Consider the following 20,887-nt stretch of genomic DNA (forward strand, 5'->3'; position numbering starts at 1 on the left):
ACATCCCCTATAACCTTTCTTGCATTGAATTTCACCCGTTCTGATTCTTAATTTAAAAACTGAAACTTACTAAAATTCAGTAACAAAGAGCAAAGGTGTGTGTTGTGGGGTAGTGTAGGAAGAAATAAACATGGTCTAAAGTAATTTAAATACACAGAAAAATTTTATCAGGCCTCTCAGGAGGCCAAGGGAGAGCCAAACACCCATTTCGAAACCAGCTCAAGTCACAGGTGTCATAAACTCAATCCCCAGAGAGGAGGTCAGCAAGGGCCTGACTGTGCTACCAGCAGGTGTTACTTCATGTCTTCCACACTTGCTAGCAATAGCAGTATTTGGAAAAACTTTGTCTCACAGGCCTTAACACCTTTCCTAGTTGCCCAAATGAAGTAACTCTCTACTTTCAGAAATTTGTGGTGACTCCATTCATTACCATTCTGGCACCAGAAATGGGAGCTGCTTAGTAAGCAGAGCTTCTAGGTGCAACTGCTGCTTCTGTAGGTTTCTACAGCTTCTATTGACTATGTAGGCTCTTTAAAAAGCTTCCCATATTCACCCCTCCATCTACTGCCCCCTACACAGCAGCAGTTATCACCCTCATTTGCTCTAGAATCCAACAAGGTACTTCCAGTTGATACTTAGAAGGGAGCTTGCTTCTTGGTGATGCCAGGTTTGAAACAGAAAGAAATAGGGGAGAAAGATATCTTATTCTATTGGCTTGGCAAAAGGGAACACAAAACTCCTTTCCATCTTGATGCTGCACGAGTTGTCAGAGCCGAGTTCAGAAGTCAGATTCCTCTAACCAGCCCACAGCCCGGGTGTCCAGTCACAGGAAGAACAGGTTCTCGCACAACTGGATAGCTGGCTCATGATGCAAGATCTGTCCTGACAGGAATGCTAGCTTGTGGGCATACTTGCAGGGAGCTGGAACTCTGATGGTACCAGGCCAGTTCCAGTATAAGTGGCACAGTTTGAAAGTCAGCCTGCAGGCCAAGAAGGAAACACAATCGTTATTACTTTCCACCTGCATTTTGGGATGTGATTACATACTTATGGGTGCAGACTTTCCAGCAAATTGGGGCACTAAGGAATACCTGATGCACTTTTTATTTTCTCAATTTTTATTAATTTTAGTGAGATAGGAAGGGAGAGAAAGAGAGACAGCAATATCGATCTGCTCCTGTATGTGCCCTGACTGAGGATCGAACTGGCAACTTCTGAACTTCAGGATGGTGCCCTAACCAATTGAGCTATCCAGCCAGGGTGTGTGTTTATATATATATATATATATATATATAATGTTTATATTATATATATTATATATTATTATACATATAATATTATAATATATATATAATATTACATGATACAACTTTTGGGAATCATTATTTCTAAGTGGAATTGTTCCTATTTCCACCATTTGTAAGTCAAAATGACTGTAGTCAATTCCTTTACTTTATGTGCCCCTTGTTTTTATCTCAAAACCAGAAAACACGATAATTTTTTTTTTTGCCTCAAGAAGAGGCCGAAGGCTAAGTACCCCAGCAAAGTAAACGCTTTGGATATCAATTAGGCTGCATCTCCTAATCATCAAGAGCAGTTTTTAAAAATATAAATGTCTCAGAATGCTCAGGGGTGAAGCCTGGGCATCAGAATATATATTTTAAGCTCTTCAAGTAAATTTAATTCACAACAGGATTGCCAAGCATTCCTCAAAAAGATACCATTATTATGAAAGGCATAAAGAAATTCAAGGGGTGAATATCCTTGGTGTGGGCAGTGACTGGATCTTAACTAGCTGGTCAGAGTGAGAAAGAGTGAGTTACTACTGGTCAGCTCACCTCTGCATATGATCAGGGCTCAGGTTTGCAGTGTTGAGAATACACACATAACGTGTAGGAATTCCACAACCCTGCCGCACATGATGAGCAAGAAGGTAGAAGTCCACCCTAGTGAGGAAAAAGGACAAAGCAGTGATATGGTTGGATATGACCAAACAGAGATGGGAAAGATGTTGGAGATCACTGCAGCTCCTTCACCTAAGGCGCAGGTCAAATAACTGGCTCAAGGACACACAGGGACCAAACCATAATTAGAACTCAGGTCTCCTGATTCAACAAGCTATTCAGCAATCATGGTAGAAACTACCATATTTGTGTGCAGAACGTTAAACACATATGATATATATATTTTTTTATTTTAGAGAGGAAGAGTGGGAGAGAGAAAGGGGGAGAAAGAGAGAGAAAAACATTGATTTGTTGCTCCACTTATTTATACATTCATTGGTTGGTTCTTGTATGTGCCCTGACTGGGAATCAAACTACAACCATAGCACATTAAGAGGAGGCTCCAACCAACTGAGCTATCTGGCTAGTGTCTACGATGAATGATCTTAAAAAAAAAAAAAAAGTATGTTCAATACTTTCTATCTAAGAGGTAAAACCTTCATTACTGTCTTTTTTTCTAATAGTTTTTTAAGGCTTTATATTCTTTTTTTTTTTTTTCCCCGAAGCTGGAAACGGGGAGGCAGTCAGACAAGACTCCCACATGCGCCCGACCGGGATCCACCCGGCATGCCCACCAGGGGGCGATGCTCGGCTGCAGGAGGGGAGGAGAGAGAGAGAGAGGAAGGAGAGGGGGAGGGGTGGAGAAGCAGATGGGCGCTTCTCCTGTGTTCCCTGGCCGGGAATCGAACCCAGGACTCCTGCACGCCAGGCCGACGCTCTACCACTGAGCCAATCAGCCAGGGCCCAAAGCTTTATATTCTTAAAAGATGTTCTGAGAAGAACATACATATACTTAGCACTTTATTTTCAATTAGAGCTCACATTCAGTATTATTTTGCATTTGTTCCAGGTGTACCGCATAGTGGTTAGACAATCATATACTTTAAAGTAGCCCCCTGATACTTCCAGTACCCACCTGGCATCCTCCATAGTTATTTCAGCATTATTGATTATATTTCCTATGCTGTACTTTACATTCCAATTAAAGCTTTATTTTTATTTTTTTGTATTTTTTCGAAGTTGGAAATGGGGAGGCAGTCAGACAGACTCCCGCATGCGCCCAATTGGGATCCAACAGGCATGCCCACCAGGGGGCGATGCTCGGCTGCGGGAGGGGAAGAGAGAGACAGAGAGGAAGGAAAGGAGGAGGGGTGGAGAAGCAGATGGGCGCTTCTCCTGTGTGCCCTGGCCGGGAATCGAACCTGGGACTCCTGCACTCCAGGCCAACACTCTACCACTGAGCCAACCAGCCAGGGCCTTAAAGCTTTATTTTTTTAACAGTACAATTTCTGAGGATTCCATTTCACATCTCCCCAGGCAACCTACCCATTCCAATACCCAGGAATGAATGACTTCTGCAAGCTATTCTAGCTGAAATGTCACATTCTGTCCACTTACCACTCACAGCTTGTGATTGTATGATCCACCACAGTCCCAGGGGAGGGGGTGGTAAAGTGCTCAGTGGCAGCCAAGTACAGGTTGGTGCTGATTTTCTTCTGAACTACAAATACTACCATCTTGGGCTGATAATTCTCAAAGGCTTCAAAACACTTCTGGAGCTGAGGAATCTCATAGCTGACAACTGTTTTCAGCTGGCCATCAGACACTCCATCACGGTACAGCACAATCTTCTCTGGGAGACAGTGGTTTACCTGCAGTGACAGCACAGGCAGTGAGAGCTTGCTCAGTGCAGAGCCTGGAGAGCAGGAATGTCAGGGGGCAGGGGGAAAGCTTCCTGCAATTGTGTATGGAAAATAATACAATAAATAACACCAAGAATAAAGTCTGTGTTCCATATACAACTATAAACCACCCTGTGTGTGTGTGTGTGTGTATATAGGCCTATATATATACACACATAAGTCTATATATCTCTATAGATATCTATATCTGTATCTATATATATATATATGTATGTATGTATGCATGCATATTGAAAGCTGTACTCAAAAGTTGAGACTGAGCTAGATCAAGGAAATACAGATATGCCAAAGCACAGGAAGGGGACAAAACAAGATCCATGGAGTGAAAAACAAATTCATTTGACGTATTCACTGATATCACCTCTTCCTTTAACATTTGCTAAGCAATCGTTTAGCGTGGGACACCATACTCTGCCCTATGTCAGCTTCCAGCAGCGGTAAAAGACATGGTCCCTGTTATCAAAGAGTTTAAAAACCTCACAACAGTCAACAATGGTGAGTGTTCTAGATCATCTGGCCTATTCTCACTTCATAAATGATAAAACTACGTTCTAAGGAGAGGTCAGGACATGACAGATCACTATATTGACAGAAAGATGGTAAACATACTGCATGTTAAACCAGTAAACAAGATAATAAATTAATGAGTACCTTGGAAGCAGGACTATACTTGTTTGGCTTGGTATCCCTAGCACTGAGTGCAATGGTGAGGGTTAAGCAGAAAATCCCTGATGAAAGTCTGAGATGTTCTTCTATGGGTGGCTCCATGTGTTCATAGAACACACACTTCATGTCCACTAATTGAACCATTGTTCTAGTTTCACAAAATTAGAAAATTACTTTGATACTACCCAAATATTCACAGAACTCAGATCAGAACTGGGAGACAGATGGTAAAGCGAATGGTCTCAATACATTATCAATAATATTAAGGTAAAAGGAAAATGCTGTGGAAACAAAAGTATAAGACATTCATTCTCTGAATGGAGGGATAGGTGAACACTGCACCTCAGGAAAAGGAATCAGCAGACAATGCTGTCAGCAAAGAAGAGTGAAAGGGTCCAGGTAGAACATGAGCAAAAGCCTAGATCATGGCTAGACAAGGTTAACGTTAAGTAAATGACTTAAGACCAACTTATATGATCAGTCCCATGTTTAGATTACTCTGGAATGATCATGTCAATGACTGAAGATGATTAAGAATTAATATTAGCAGATCGTTTCCAGTTCAGGATATCAAGATACAGAAAACCTCCGTTCCCATGGTAAGTAACACCAGAAAAATAAAAATAATATAAAAAAGCACACACATATATGGGACTATCAAAGACCAACAGATACAGAACACCTTGATAAACTGATGTCCAGAGAGAAGAGACTTCACAGGCAAGCAGTGAATTTCTGAAGCTTGGCAGGACTATAGGCAGCAGGAAGAGGAGACCTGAGGTCTGAGAAAGTTTACCAGGTCAACAAGAGGCCAGACAGGATTCTGGGGTGACAGCTGAGTAGGAAACATCAGGAACCCCCTCCCCACCTTGGTAACAACTACACTGGCAGAATCTGACTGATCTAACTATTTGGGAATTCAAGTCTGTTGACGGCTTATAACTTTCAAGGAAAGATATGGAGGGTAAACTACAGTTAATACCAGCAGTTAGCACAGGAGCAGCTCCCCTACTCTCACACACATTTCAGGACCCTGTCTTACAAATATTGGGATCTGTGCTGTTTTATGTTTTTTTGTTTATTTATTTATTTATTTAATTTTTATTAAGTGAGAGGTGGAGAGGCAGAGACAGACTCTGGCATGTGTTCCGACCAGGATTCACCTGGCAATCCCCTTACCAGGTGACACTTTGCCTGTCTGGGCCGCTGCTCCGTTGCTTAGCAACTGAGCTCCTCTAAACACCTGAGGCAAGGACATAGAGCCATTCTCAGTGCCTAGGGTTGACTTTGCTCAAACCATTTGAGCTATGGCTGCAGGAGGGTAAGTGGGGCAGGGGTGGAAAAGCAGACGGTCGATTCTCCTCTGTGCTCTGACCAGGAATTGAACCTGGGACTTCCACACGCTGACCCAATGCTCTACTGACGAACCAACTGGCCAGGGCCTGTGCTCTGATTGTTGACTGCTGCTTCTGATCACAGAAATGCACACAAAAAGGCTGATGGCCATTGTTGCTGCACTTCCTCCTCTAGGGGAAGTGACTTCAAAGGGATTTAACAAGTTGAAACCATTCCTCCCTGCCCCCATTCATTCTGCCCCTTTCCTCTTTTAGGAGTCAAATATTAAAGACTAATTTACGCCTGACCTGTGGTGGTGCAGTGGATAAAGCGCTAATCTGGAATGCTGAGGTAGCCAGTTCAAAACCCTACGTTTGCCTGATCAAGGCACATGTGGGAGGTGATGCTGCCTGTTCCCCCCCCCCTTTTTTCCTCTCTCTCTGCCCCATCTCTAAAATAAATAAATAAAATCTTTAAAAAAGAAAAAAAATACTAGTTTTAAAACAACTGTATTTATAGTCTTGGCCTGTTGGCTCAGCAGTAGAACATCGGCCCAGCATGTGGAAGTCCTCCTAGGTTTGATTCCTGGTCAGGGTAAACAGGATAAGCGCCCATCTGCTTCTCTACCCTTCCCCTTCTCCTTCCTCTCTATCCCCCCCTCCCAGCCAAGGTTTCATTGGAGCAAAGTTGGCCGAGGAGCTGAAGACAGCTCCATGGCCTCTGCCTCAGGTGCTAGAATGGCTCTGACCGCAACAGAGCATCGCCCTCTGGTGGGCATGCCGGGTGGGTGGATCCCGGTAGGCGCCTGTGGGAGAATGTCTGACTGCCTCCCTGCTTCTAACTTCGGAAAAACACCGAAAAAAAAATCCAACTGTATTTATTAGGGAAAATTAGAAAATGACCACATATCCCCAGGAAAAGGCTCAGAAAAGACCTGAGAAGACCTTAAATTTACACTGCGGGCCTGACCAGGCGGTGGCGCGGTGGATAGAGCATCAGACTGGCCATGCCGAGGAACCGGGTTCGAGACCCCAAGGTCGCCAGCTTGAGCACCGGCTCATCTGGCTCGTGCAAAAAGCTCACCAGCTTGGACCCAAGGTCGCTGGCTCAAGCAAGGGGTTACTCGGTCTGCAGAAGGCCCGTGGTCAAGGCACATATGAGAAAGCAATCAATGAACAACTAAGGTGTTGCAACGAAAAACTGATGATTGATGCTTCTTCTCATCTCTCTCCATTCCTGTCTGTCTGTCCCTATCTATCCCTCTCTCTGTCTCTCACTGTCCTTGTAAAAAAAAAAAAAAAATTTACACTGCAGGTTGAGCTCCAGAAGAGACATATCCTTCAACAATCAAAAAACCAAAAACAGTAACAAAAAATAGCAAACTCTGGGGAAAGGGGAGAATCTCATTTCTAGAGTTACTACATTAAATGTACAACTTTCAACAAAAAAGTCACAAGGCATATAAAAAAATACCCCAGGAAAGCATGACACATTCAAAGGAAAAAATTAAATCAATGGAAACTGTTACTGGAAAAGATCTGAAATAGTATCCAAGACTTTAAAACAACCACCTTAAAGATGTTCAAAGAACTAAAAGAAAAAAAGGAGAAAGTGAACAATGTATAAGAGCCTGACCTGTGGTGGCACAGTTGATAAAGCATCAACCCGGAACACTGAGGTCCCTGGTTCAAAACCCAATTACTGACATGACCCCAAGGTCACTGGCAAGATGAATAAAAACACATGGTGCAACTATATGCTGTCTACAAGAGACTCACTTTAGATACAAATACAAATAGGTTGTACATGCAAGATATCCCATTAAATACCAATAAAAAGAGAGCAGGGGTGGCTATACTAGTATCAGACAAAATAGATTTTAAGTAAAAAAAATGGTTACAAGAGACAAGAGGGACATTATATTATACATTAATAAAAGGTTCAATAGTAGATGTAACAGTTACATAGCTAATGACAGACCATTAAAATATATGAACCAAACTCACAGAATCGAAAGGAGAATTGTTAAGGAAATGTAAATCAAAACTACAGTGAGAAACCACCTCATACCTATCAGTGTGGCTAATATTAAAAAACTAAAACCCCAGAAAACAGTGTTGACAGGATGTGGAGTAACTGGAACCCTTGTATAGGAATGTAAAATGGTACAACCATTATAGAAAACAGTATAGCAGTCCCTCAAAAAATTAAAACTAGGCTTACTATATATAGGATCAAGCAATTCAATTTCTGGATACATACTTTAAAAAATGAAAGCAGTCTCAAAAATGTATCTGTACACTAAGGTGACCAATCATCCTACTTTAGGGAGGACAGTCCTTCTTTTGTAAGTCCTGTCCTCCCTCGTAAAGTGTCCTCCTACATGTCCTCTTTTTGATATTGGAAGACTAATCTGTAAATGTCCATATTCCATCAATGCAGAGTCGATCTATTGCGGGTGATGTGATGTATTTGTATTTAACGTGATGATTCGTCAAGGATCAGTACAGTGCGGCGAGACATGATTATGAGACGCATGCGCTCTGCACCCAAGAGTCTGAGACATTTTAGGGAGTCCAAAGATCAAAGCTATTTTCATAGCACTACTACTACATTACTTGTCATTTGTACTTTAATTCTCTCACAAATATACAGACTTTTCCAGAGACTAAAATAAATACATTGCAAGACTAAATGTAGAACAAAGGGTGGGGCAAAAGTAGGTTTACAGTTGTGAATATGAGCAAGTTTATTTTTGTGTTATTTTATATTTTTATTTATTGATTTTTATTTTAGAGAGATGGGGAGAGAGACACATCAATTTGTTGCTCCACTTATTTATACATTCATTGCTTGATTCCTGTATGTGCCCTGACCAGGGGTCAAACCTGCAACCTTGGGGAATGGAGATGATACTCTAACTAACTGAGCTACCCAGCCAGGGCTGTATTATTTTCCATACAAACAAATGTAAACCTACTTTTTTTTTATGTAAACCTACTTTTGCCCCATCCTGTATTTACTTGCATTTTGCTAACCTGCAAACATTAAGCCATCTGCAAAATTAAAACAATGGCCTGCCCTGGCCAGTTGGCTCAGTGGTAGAGCATCGGCCTGGCGTGCAGAAGTCCCGGGTTTGATTCCCGGCCAGGGCACAGAGGAGAAGTGCCCATCTGCTTCTCCACCCCTCCCCCTCTCCTTCCTCTCTGCCTCTCTCTTCCCCTCCCGCAGCGAGGCTCCATTGGAGCAAAGATGGCCCGGGCGCTGGGGATGGCTTCTTGGCCTCTGCCCCAGGCGCTAGAGTGGCTCTGGTTGCAACAGAGCGATGCCCCGGAGGGGCAGAGCATCTCCCCCTGGTGAGCGTGCCGGGTGGATCCCGGTCGGGCGCATGCAGGAGTCTGTCTGACTGTCTCTCCCCATTTCCAGCTTCAGAAAAATACAAAAAAAACAAACAAAAACAATGGCCTGACCAGGTGGTGGCGCAGTGGATAGAGCAACGACCTGGGAGGCTAAAGTCCCAGGTTTGAAATCCTGAGGTTGCCAACTTGAGCACAGGATCATAAACATGATCCTAAGGTAAACCTGCACTCAAGCTGGTGACCTCAGGATTTTGAACCTGGGACTGTAGCCTCCCAGGCCGTTTCTCTACCCACTGCGCCACCACCTGGTCAGGCTATAATATCTTCTTTTGATGCTTTTTATTTCTGTAGTATCAGTAATGATGTTTTTCACTCCTGACTTTTGTAATCTAATTCTTCTGTGTTTTGTGGGTGGCCTTTAAGCCACCCAGCCTATGGACTGTTATGGAAGCTCTAGCAGTCTAATACACCCATCCATTGAGTGTTTAAATTTGGTTAGCATAATTTTCAGTTCTAGAAATTCCGATTGCTTTTTTTTGGTAGTTTCCAATTCTTTTAAAAATTTATTTTATTTTATTTTATTTTATTTTATTTTATTTTATTTTATTTTATTTTATTTTACAGAGACAGAGAGTGAGTCAGAGAGAGGGACAGACAGGAATGAAGAGAGATGAGAAGCATCAATCATTAGTTTTTCATTGCGTGTTGCAACACCTTAGTTGTTCATTGCTTTCTCATATGCGCCTTGACCACGGGCCTTCAGCAGACCAAGTAAACCCTTGCTGGAGCCAGCGACCTTGGGTTCAAGCTGGTGGGCTTTTCCTCAAACCAGATGAGCCCGCACTCAAGCTGGCGACCTTGGGGTCTCGAACCCGGGTCCTCTGCATCCCAGTCTGACGCTCTATCTACTGCGCCACTGCCTGGTCAGGCAGTTTCCAATTCTTTAAAACTTTTTATTTAATGACTTTTTTAGATCTGCTGTTCCACCCATTTATGCATTAATTGGTAGATGCTTGTATCTTCTACGGATTGAATCTACAATCTTGGCACATTACAATAATGCTCCAACCAACTGAGCCTCCTAGCCTATGCTATAGTTTCCAATTTTTTGACATTTCTTTTTTGAGAGGTGGGGAGGCAGAGACAGATTCCTGCATGCACCCCAACTGGGATCCGTGTGGCAAGCCCCCTACTGGGCAATGCTCCGCCGATCTGGGGCTGCTATTGTGTTGCTCAGCAACTGAGCTATTTTTAGTGCCTGAGGTGAAGCCAGGAAGCCATCCACAGCTCCCACAGCCAACTTGCTCAGAATATTTGCTGTGAGAGGGAAAGAAATGGGGGGGTGGGGGGAGTGGAGAAGCAGATGGTTGCTTCTCCTGTGTGCCCTGACTGGGAATCAAACCTGGGACTTCCATACGCTGGGCCAATGCTCTACTGTTGACCAACCAACCAGTCAGAGCCCCTAAATCTCTTAATGTTATCTTTTTATCTCTTTGAGAATATTAAGTGCATTATTTTTATTTTTTATTCATTTTTTTAAAATTTTCAATTACAGATGACAAACAATGTTATTAGTTTCAGGTATATAGTCCAGTGAGTAGACACTATGTAACTTACTGAGTGATCATCCTGGTAAGTCTTACAACCATCTGACACCATACTCATTCTTTAGAACAGGGGTCCCCAAACTACGGCCCGCGGGCCACATGCGGCCCCCTGAGGCCATTTATCCAGCCCCCACCACACTTCTGGAAGGGGCACCTGTTTCATTGGTGGTCAGTGAGAGGAGCATAGTTCCCATTGAAATACTGGTCAGTTTGTTGATTTAAATTTACTTGTTCTTGGCCCTGGCCGGTTGGCTCAGCGGTGGAGCGTCGGCCTGGCGTGCGGGGGACTCGGGTTCGATTCCCGGCCAGGGCACATAGGAGAAGCGCCCATTTGCTTCTCCACCCCTACCCGCCTCCTTCCTCTCTGTCTCTCTCTTCCCCTCCCGCAGCCGAGGCTCCATTGGAGCAAGGATGGCCTGGGCGCTGGGGATGGCTCCTTGGCCTCTGCCCCAGGCGCTGGGGTGGCTCTGGTCGTGGCAGAGCGACGCCCCAGAGGACAGAGCATCGCCCTCTGGTGGGCAGAGCGTCGCCCCTGGTGGGCATGCCGGGTGGATCCCGGTCGGGCGCATGCGGGAGTCTGTCTGACTGTCTCTCCGTTTCCAGCTTCAGAAAAATACAAAAAAAAAAAAAAAAATTTACTTGTTCTTTATTTTAAATATTGTATTTGTTCCCGTTTTGTTTTTTTACTTAAAAATAAGATATGTGCAGTGTGCATAGGGATTTGTTCATAGTTTTTTTTATACTCTGGCCCTCCAACGGTCTGAGGGACAGAGAACTGGCCCCCTATGTAAAAAGTTTGGGGACCCCTGCTTTAGAATGTTCCCTATGCTGTACTTTACACCCAATGACTACTCTGCAACAACCAATTTGTACTTCTTTTTTTTTTTTTCTGAAGTTGGAAACAGGGAGGCAGTCAGACAGACTTCCGCATGTGCCGGACCGGGATCCACCCGGCACGCCCACCAGGGGGCGATGCTCTGCCCATCTGGGGTGTCGCTCTGTTGCAACCAGAGCCATTCTAGCACCTGAGGCAGAGGCCACAGAGCCATCCTCAGCGCCCGAGCCAACTTTGCTCCAATGGAACCTTGGCTGTGGGAGGGGAAGAGAGAGACAGAGAGGAAGGAGAGGGGGAGGGGTGAAGTAGATGGGCGCTTCTCCTGTGTGCCCTGGCTGGGAATCGTACCTGGGACTCCTGCACGCCAGGCCGATGCTCTACCACTGAGCCAACCGGCCAAGGCCAATTTGTACTTCTTAATCCCTTCACCTTTATCACCCATTTCCCTGGAAACCATCCAAACGTTTTCTGTATCTGAGTCTGTTTCTGTTGTTTGTTCATTTCTTGAATAGATTCAATTGTTGATAGATATCGATTTACTGCCTTTTTTTTTTTTTTTTTTTTTTTTTTTAGTGAGAGAGCGGGACTGACAGAGAGGGAGAGAGATGAGAAGCATTAACTCATAGTTGCGGCACCTTAGTTGTTTATCGATTGCTTTCCCATTATGTGCCTTGATCCAGGGGCTCCAGCTGAGCCAGTGCCCCTTGACTCAAGCCAGCGACCATGAATTTATGTTTATGATCCCATGTTCAAGCCAGCAACCCTGGATGTGTCCATGCCCAAGCTGGCAACCTGGGGGCCTCAAACCTGGCTCCTCAGCATCCAGGCTGATGCTCTATCCACTGTGCCACCACCTGGTCAGGCTACTGCCATTTTATTGTTCTTTTTTTTTTTTTCAAAGACAGAGAGAGAGAGAGTCAGAAAAAGGGATAGACAGGGACAGACAGGAACAGAGAGATGAGAAGCATCAATCATTAGTTTTTCATTGTGACAGCTTAGTTGTTCATTGATTTCTTTCTCATATGTGCCTTGGCTGCGGGCCTTCAGCAGACCGAGTAACCCCTTGCTCGAGCCAGCGACCTTGGGTCCAAGCTGGTGAGATTTTGCTCAAACTAGATGAGCCCATGCTCAAGCTGGCGACCTCAGGGTCTTGAACCTGGGTCCTCTGCATCCCAGTCCAACGCTCTATCCACTGCGCCACCGCCTGGTCAGGCGTATTGTTCATATTTTTTATCTTTTTTCTTTCTTCTTCTAAGAAAGACCCTTTAACATTTCATGTAATATTGGTTTAGTGATGATGAACTTCATTTAGCCTTTTCTCATCTGAGAAGCTCTTTGTCCTTCAGTTCTAAATGATAGCTTTCCTGGGTAGAGTAATCTTGGTTGCAGGTCCTTGATTTTCAGCCTTTGAAAATTTGCCACTCCCTTCTTGTCTGCAAAGTTTCTGTTGAGAAATCAGCTGACAATCTCATGGGAACTCCCTTATAGGTAACTGTCTGCTTTTCTCTTGCTATTAAGATTGATTCTCTTGGCTCTGGCCGGTTGGCTCAGTGGTAGAGCGTCGGTCTGGCGTGCAGAAGTCCCGGGTTCGATTTCTGGCCAAGGCACACAGGAGAAGCGCCCATCTGCTTCTCCACCCCTTCCCCTCTCCTTCCTCTCTGTCTCTCTCTTTCCCTCCCGCAGCAAGGCTCATTGGAGCAAAGATGGCCCGGGCGCTGGGGATGGCTCCTTAGCCTCTGCCCCAGGCACTGGAGTGGCTCTGGTTGCAACAGAGTGATGCCCCGGAGGGGCAGAGCATCGCCCCCTGGTGGGTGTGCCGGGTAGATCCCGGTCGGGCGCATGCGGGAGTCTGTCTGACTGTCTCTCCCCGTTTCCAGCTTCAGAAAAATACAAAAAAAAAAAAAAGATTGATTCTCTTGCCCTGATTGGTTGCCTGAGTGGTAGAGTATCAGCTTGACATCCTGGATTCAATTCCTAGTCAGGGCACACATGAGAAGCAACCACCTGCTTTTCTACTCCTCCCTCTTCTCACTCTCCCCTCCCCTCTCCCATAGCCATGGCACTATTGATTGGAGTGAGTTGGCCCTGGGTGCTGAGGATGGCTTGGTGGCCTCTGCCTCAGGTGCTAAAAATTACCTGGTTGCTGAGCAATGGAACAATGCCCCAGAACGACAGAGCATCATCCCATAAGGGGCTTGCCAATCAGGATACATGCAGGAGTCTGTCTCTCTGCCTTGCCTCCTCTCACTTTTTTTCCTTTTTACAGAGACAGCGAGAGTCAGAGAGAGGGATAGATAGGGACAGACAGGAACGGAGAGAGATGGGAAGCATCAATCATTAGTTTTTCCTTGCGACTCCTTAGTTGTTCATTGATTGCTTTCTCATATGTGCCTTGACTGTGGACTGTGGGCCTTCAGCAGACCAGTAACCCCTTGTTTGAGCCAGCAACCTTGGGTCCAAGCTGGTGAGCTTTTGCTTAAACTAGATGAGTCTACGCTCAAGCTGGCGACCTCGGGGTCTTGAACCTGGGTCTTCCGGGTCCCAGTCCAATGCTCTATCCACTGCGCCACCACCTGGTCAGGCCGCCTCTCAATTAGCAAAAATTGATTATCTTTTTGTCTTTAACCTTTGGCATTTTAATTATAATGTGTCTTGGTATGGGCTTCTTTGGGTTCACCTTGTTTGGGACTCTCTGCTTCCTGGACTTGTATGTTTATTTCCATCATCAGATTAAGAAAGTTTCTCACTATTTTTTCAAATAGGTTTTTAATTTATTGTGTTCTCTCTTCTCTTTTTGGCACCCTCATAATGTGAATGTTGGTATTCCTGAAATTATCCCAGAGGCTTCTTACACTATCCCTATTTTTTTGGATTTTCTTCTTTTTACTGTTCTGATTGTTTTTGCTTCCTTATTTTCCAAATCACTGATCTGATTCTCAGCTTCATCTACTATACTGTTGATTCCCTGTAAATTATTCTTCATTTAAGTTAGTGTATTCTTCACTTCTGATTCATTATATTTTTTATTGTTTCTATGTCCTTTTTCATGCTGTTAAAGTTCTAAGTTACTTGAGCATCCTTATAATTCGTGTTTTGAACTCTGTATATGGTAGTTTGCTTGCTTCCATTTCCTTTAGTTCTTTTTCTGGATATTCCTCCTATTCTTTCATTTGGGACATGTTTCTTTGTCTCTATATTCTGGCTACTTCCCTGTGTTTGTTTCTATGTATTAGGTAGAGCTGCTGCATCTCCCAGAGTTGATAAAGTGGCCTAGTGTAACTGGTGTCCTATATGGCTAAGTAGCACAGCCTCCCAGTCAACCAAGCTGGGTGCTCTAGGTGTGCTGCTGTGTGCACGTCCTGAGCCTTGATTGCTGTTGGCATCACTGGGGGGGACTGACCCCTAGCCGATGAACTGTGAGGACCAGCCGCAACTACAGAAAAAGACTTAATTCTAAAGTGGAGCTTTGGTAATGATTGAGTCCACCCCTTGAGTGTGCTGCTTGTGGAGATAGTAGGGTTGTAATCTAGTGTGGTATGAAGCTATCCACTGGGTAAGTGAACCTATTTTTAAATGTGTCTGATTACTCAATTATTTGAATACTCTGTGGATCAGGATCAATTTTCTGTTGTTTTTCTTATTTTATATTATTAGTTATTTACTGATTGCTAGACATTGTAGAAATAGTTTGATGCCTACATAGTGTCTAATCAATACTGAAACAGTATCAAACTATTTAAAGGGCACCATAGGAAATGTTACTCTAAAAAGAAACAAGACAGAGTTCCATAGACTGCCTTTAATCACACAAAATTATTAAATTTCTTGCTGGTTAATCTCTATGCAAAGCACTAACTCTGACCCTGAGAAATGAAAATTACTTATCAATGCTTCCTTTGATGTCCTGGCCAAGGTAAAACCCAGTATTTTGCTAGTTCATTTTTCCAGACCCAATATCAGCTTAATGACTGCAATTCTCCATGGTTAGCATTCCTTTGAGTTCTAGGGGTAATTAATAGGGAAGCATTTGTCTTAAATCAAAGTGAAAGGAGTCAGTGCCTAATGACAGTCATAAAGCTGAGTAAATTCATAACCTGCTTTAACTGCTGAAATTTACCACCCCCCATTTCCCTGATAAGGGTAGGAAGACTGTCTGCAGACATGAGGCTGATATCCTGGGAAATAATCATGACTTACCAAACCAAGTCCAAGCATTCAGCTCTAAGGACTAATTCCTACGTCTGCTTAAAACTTACCATCAATGTGGGATCTCTTCCACTAAATCAGACTTCCACTTAAAATGCTCAGGTAGGCAGTCCTTCAAACCCTGAAGCTGCAGAATTTACATTCTCCTCACCTCATAAAACTTTTTTAACGAGCCCACGAGGCACAGCTTCAGGCTATCCACAATCTCCTGATGAGGCATCTGGAATACCACTCGTGAATACCATTTTGTGAGCGGGCTGGGTAGAGGCAGGAGAGAGAGAGAAAGGATGAACATACACTCAGAGAGGAAGGCCCACAGAACGCATGTCAGCACATACAGGCTTCTCTGTGTACCAATTCAACAATTAAGTAGTAAGTGCATTTATGTTACATGGAAGAACACACAGTGAGGTGGGTAAAAGATATATATATAAGCCATTTGCAGAATGTAAACATATAGGCATAACCATGGATACTTGCCACAAAATTGCTTCCAGTTGAAAAAAACTGGACAATGTAGATGTTCAGCAATAGAGGACTAGTTAAATAAATAGTGCCATGGTACACGATAAACTCCATACAACAGGTAAGGAGGACTGGTTGAGATTTACTTGTATTGATTAGGGGAAATGTCCAAAATATACACTTTAAGTACAAAAAATCAGGCTGAGGGACACTATACCTAGGACTAGGCCATTTGTGTATACATATATACAGCAGCTATGTGTGTTAGTATATGCATAAAAGAGAACCTGAAATACATAAACATCAAACCTTAGGTAATGGTTAATGGAAGATGAGCCATGAAAAAGTTACTTTCTAAATTTCTGCAAATATTTGCATGAGCATGCCTTATTTTTTACAATCAGAACAAATAAACAACACCCCCCCTCCCGATTTCTGAGGGAAAAAACACCACTGACAAGTCACAGTTCCCATTCTGAAGGAGAGTACACTGCAGCCAGGGAACAAACTTACACATGTGACAAGTTTGGCAAATAGACTGTGTAAATCAATATCAAAGGGAGACAGAGGAGGAAGGAGTAGGGTATACTTTTATGTCTTAGGTAAAAGGAAATATACTTTTACTATAATATGAAATATTCAAAAAATACTTGCTGTATTTATACTAAGATTAGGTATCAAAACAAGGTAACTAGCCCAACTGGTGGCAGCACAGCAGATTGAGTGTTGACCCGGGACACTGAGGGTCCGGTTCTAAACCCCAAGGGTCACTAGAGTGCAAGCTCATCAGCTTGAGTATGGGCTTGCCAGCTTGAACACTGGTTGCAGGCTTGAGTGCTGGATCATCAACATGACACAAGGTCACTGGCTTGACCAAGGGGTCACAGGCTTGGCGTGAGGTCAAAGCATGTATTAAAAGCAATCAATGAACAACTAAAGTGAAGCAACTACAAGTTGATCCTTCTCATCTCTCTCCCTTCCTGTCTCTCTCTCCCTGCCTGTCTCCCTCCCTCTCTCTCTTAAAAACAACAACAAAGCAACCAAGCCAAATGGCAATGTACTTACAGGTTGATGCTTGCCACAAAGCCGACCACGGAGCGCATGCCTCGTCTGGGGTCATGGTAAACATCCATCCCAATTACCATTAACTGTTTCTGTGTTAGAAAACAAAACAAATAAAAAAACACAAGTAATCTATCACTCCATCTTTAATTATTATTTAATTATATGAACCCCAAAGCAACACATGAAAGTAAGTTCTGGGAAAGGAAGAGAAAGAATGGAATGAATTTGACCTTTTTGAAACACTCTACAGGGTCAGGGTCACAGATCTAGACCAGAAATCAGCAAACTTCTTTTTTTTTTTTTTTTTTTTTTTAGAAAATACTGAAGAGTAAATAAATGTCTGGGGCTTTGTGAGCCACGTGGCCCTGCAGGAACTGCTTAGCATTTTAGCACGAGAGCAGCATGGACAGCATGGAAAGGAGTAACAAATGTTCCAATGAAACTGCATTTAAGGACAAATGATTCTGACATAATTTTCTTTCTTTTTTTTTGTGACAGACAGAGGAACAGAGACTGGAAGGCAGAGAAATGAGAAGCATCAATTCTTTGTTGAGGCACCTTAGTTTCTCAGTGATTGCTTTCTCATATATGCCTTGACCAGGGGCTACAGCAGACCAAGTGACCCCTTGCTCAAGCCAGCAACCTTGGGTTTAAGCTGGTGAGCCCTGCTGAAACCAGATGAGCCCACGCTCAAACTGGCGACCTCCAGGTTTCAAACCTGGGTCCTCCGCGTCCCAGTCCGACGCTCTTATCCACTGCGTCACCACTTGGTCAGGCGAATTTGACATAATTTTCATGTCAGAAAATATTAGCCTTATTTTTGTTTCACCATTAAAAAATGCAAAAACCATTGTTAGCTCATGGGCTATTCAAAATCTGGCAACGAATCATTTAGATCAGTAATTTTTAACCTTTTCACACTTGGGACCTGTGAACATACAATTATTTCAGGGACCGCTAAGGCAGAAATCCCCCTGACCACAAGCGAATTTGACTAAGATCAGATCACTGGGTCTGTAACCTTTACACAGCATCAGGGTGGTGACTCTTTCGCAGACTAGCAGGAAATTTGTGGCTGGCTGTCCCCAGACCGGGGATTGGAAAATGCTGACTCAGACTACTGAGCACTGGAAGTACGGCTACTTTATGAGGGAAACAGGGAGGCAAGATATTCTGGAGAGGCGGACTGAATGAAAACATAGCAGCATCACTCACCAGAGGAATATCCACTCCCCAGAGCTCACCACCCAATTTACAGTTCATTTGAAGTAAAATTTTCTGGGCCACACTCCGAAGCCTGGTGGGCTGACTAATGGTTCGGATACTGATGACCTATAATGAAGGGACCAAAGGGTTTGGGGGGGGGGGGAATACCATCAATCTCTCCGATAACAATGTAAACAATTCAAAGTATACACTAAATGTGCTTAAGAAACTCCAGTTAGCAGTTGACACACTTTGCATTACAAAAAGCTCTAACTCTAGGAATTCTAGGCAGGCACATGTGCAAACACAAACACAAACCAAAATTTAAAAAAATTAAAAATAAAAACTTTCAAAAATATAGCGTAAAAACTGTTCAGTCATCAAAGGAAAAGAGTTTTCCTCTGAGTGAAACCTGAACTCTCAGAACAGTCATGGGAAACCATTCGGAGATCCACCCTTTGAACAAGTGAAAGTACTCTTTTGGGAACAGAACATGAAGGCAGCATTCATGAAGAGCATCTGCTATTCTCCAGGTTACTCTAATACGGGGAAGTTTTGTAGGAGGTTGTCCACATGCTAGCTTCTAAGAGTTACTTTAGTCTTTTTGCATACAGACATCCCTCTTTTCAAGCCTTAAGAGAGGTGAATTCCATCTGTGCCTCCGGCCCAGCTCCTACTCACCTGAGAAGGCACTGGAGTCTGCATACAGCACAGCTTTTTAACGGCCGCATAGACATCGTCATGTGTGCTCATGATGATGCACACCACCATCTGTATCTTCCCCTTAAGAAGATAAAGTATATGTAGGTCAGGCTTGGGAACTGTGACAGGACTCCGGTTGGAGACAGTTTGAGAGTCTGCAAAGCCAAGGCACCTTTAAGGTAGAGAGGAGACTGAAAAAAGATAGTGTACATTCTAACACAGAAAAGCGTCCTTGAACCGGAATGCTGGATCCAGGGCTTCTTTGCATAGATATGTAGTATGTTAACAAAAATTACCAAGAGTAGATTACCTCATTTACTTATTAGGAGACTTAAAGATGACTAGAAAAGAACCATATTTAAAAACATGTAGGGGTTACTTATTACTTGCTGCTTTCAGTTCCCTGTAATGTTTTTACCACTCTCTTTAGTAAACTAAACAACTTATTCATACCACTGAACTTTAACTGAGGACACATGGAATGCAATACCACAAGGAACAACTGAGGATCAAATGCAGATGGCAATAAAGCTATTGCCAAATTTGTAAGTAGCACTCTCTCTCACTGGTTAGGAGAGAGAATGATACTTCCAGTCACACATCTCGTATCAACACCCTCTACCCTTCACTGCTTGAGAGATCCAGTAATAAAAACATAGGATCTTGCCTGACCAGGCGGTTGTACAGTGGATAGAGCGTTGACCCGGGACGCTGAGGACACAGGTTTGAAACTCCAAGGTCAATTGCTTGAACCCAAGACCACTGGCTTGAACAAGGGGTCCCTGGCTTGGCTGGAGCCCCCTGGGCAAGGCACATATTAGAAAGCAATCAATGAACAACTAAGGTGCCACAACTACGAGTTGATGCTTCTCATCCCTCTCCTTTCCTGTCTGTCTGTGTCTGTTTCTCTCTCTCTTTTGCTTTAAAAAAAAAAAAAGAGGATCTTTCAAAGTCTGAATACAGAAAAGTAGCACTCTAGTAAAATAAAAGTTGCCAACCCTTCATAGCAGAAACAGCTATAAACTGTGAATCAATAGTATTCTATTCTAAATCAAGATTTGTGTTAGATAAAGATTTCTCAGGGGACATTCCAGCAATCACATCAAAGAACTTCCAAAGTCACGTAGAACACAAGCTGCACACATGGGCTAGATCTAGCAAACAGATATGGCTTTGCCCTCCCTACAATGATTTATAAGTTATTTTTATTATTAACATGTAAACATAGGGAAATATACACATATGCAAATGTTTTTGGCTTATATTGAAAACAAATTAAAAATCAATTTGACAATGCTGGGCTTTTATCTGCAGTTATGAGGTTTACTTTTTTTAGTTCATTATAATCCCCTCCTCACCCCCTCATCTGTGTTACTCATCTGGCTCCAACAGATATCCGAGTTTGTGACCCCTAACAAAGAGAATAATAAAACAGAATGCCATAAAGATCATAGAGAGTCAGCAAGACCAACGTGAGTTAAATTCGGTAAACATGAAAGAAACTCCTATCCATGCTGCATGAAAACTGTTGGCAATCCATTCTCAGGAAGAGAACACAAGAAGCTGTGAAATGGGGGAGTAGATGTACTAAACTGGGTTGTTCTTTTGAAAGCCAGACTTTATCAGTGGCCAGGCCTGGGGGGAGGTCATGTAGGTTACGGCAGGCATATGGGAAGCCAGGAGGAAATGAAAAGAGAAAGAGAACATGAGTGTGCTGCTATCGATGGGTAACACC

The 20,887-nt window shown here is 43.3% G+C and overlaps 1 protein-coding gene across 1 annotated transcript in view; it reads right to left on the reverse strand.

The window, feature by feature from the left end:
• Nucleotides 1–818: 818 nt before the first annotated feature.
• The window catches only part of PIWIL2 (piwi like RNA-mediated gene silencing 2), a 42,663-nt gene continuing 22,594 nt past the window's right edge, over nt 819–20,887 (reverse strand). The window contains exons 17-23 of the mRNA XM_066253257.1: nt 19,132–19,233; nt 18,460–18,576; nt 17,245–17,333; nt 15,866–15,971; nt 3,402–3,655; nt 1,839–1,946; nt 819–980 (exon numbers count right to left, since the gene is read on the reverse strand). Coding sequence (XP_066109354.1) covers nt 824–980; nt 1,839–1,946; nt 3,402–3,655; nt 15,866–15,971; nt 17,245–17,333; nt 18,460–18,576; nt 19,132–19,233 — 933 coding nt within the window. The 3' untranslated portion in view covers nt 819–823. The remainder of the gene's footprint in view (nt 981–1,838; nt 1,947–3,401; nt 3,656–15,865; nt 15,972–17,244; nt 17,334–18,459; nt 18,577–19,131; nt 19,234–20,887) is intronic.

The sequence above is a fragment of the Saccopteryx bilineata genome, chromosome 1 (assembly GCF_036850765.1).
Source record: "Saccopteryx bilineata isolate mSacBil1 chromosome 1, mSacBil1_pri_phased_curated, whole genome shotgun sequence".
In the NCBI taxonomy this organism is placed as follows: domain Eukaryota; kingdom Metazoa; phylum Chordata; class Mammalia; order Chiroptera; family Emballonuridae; genus Saccopteryx; species Saccopteryx bilineata.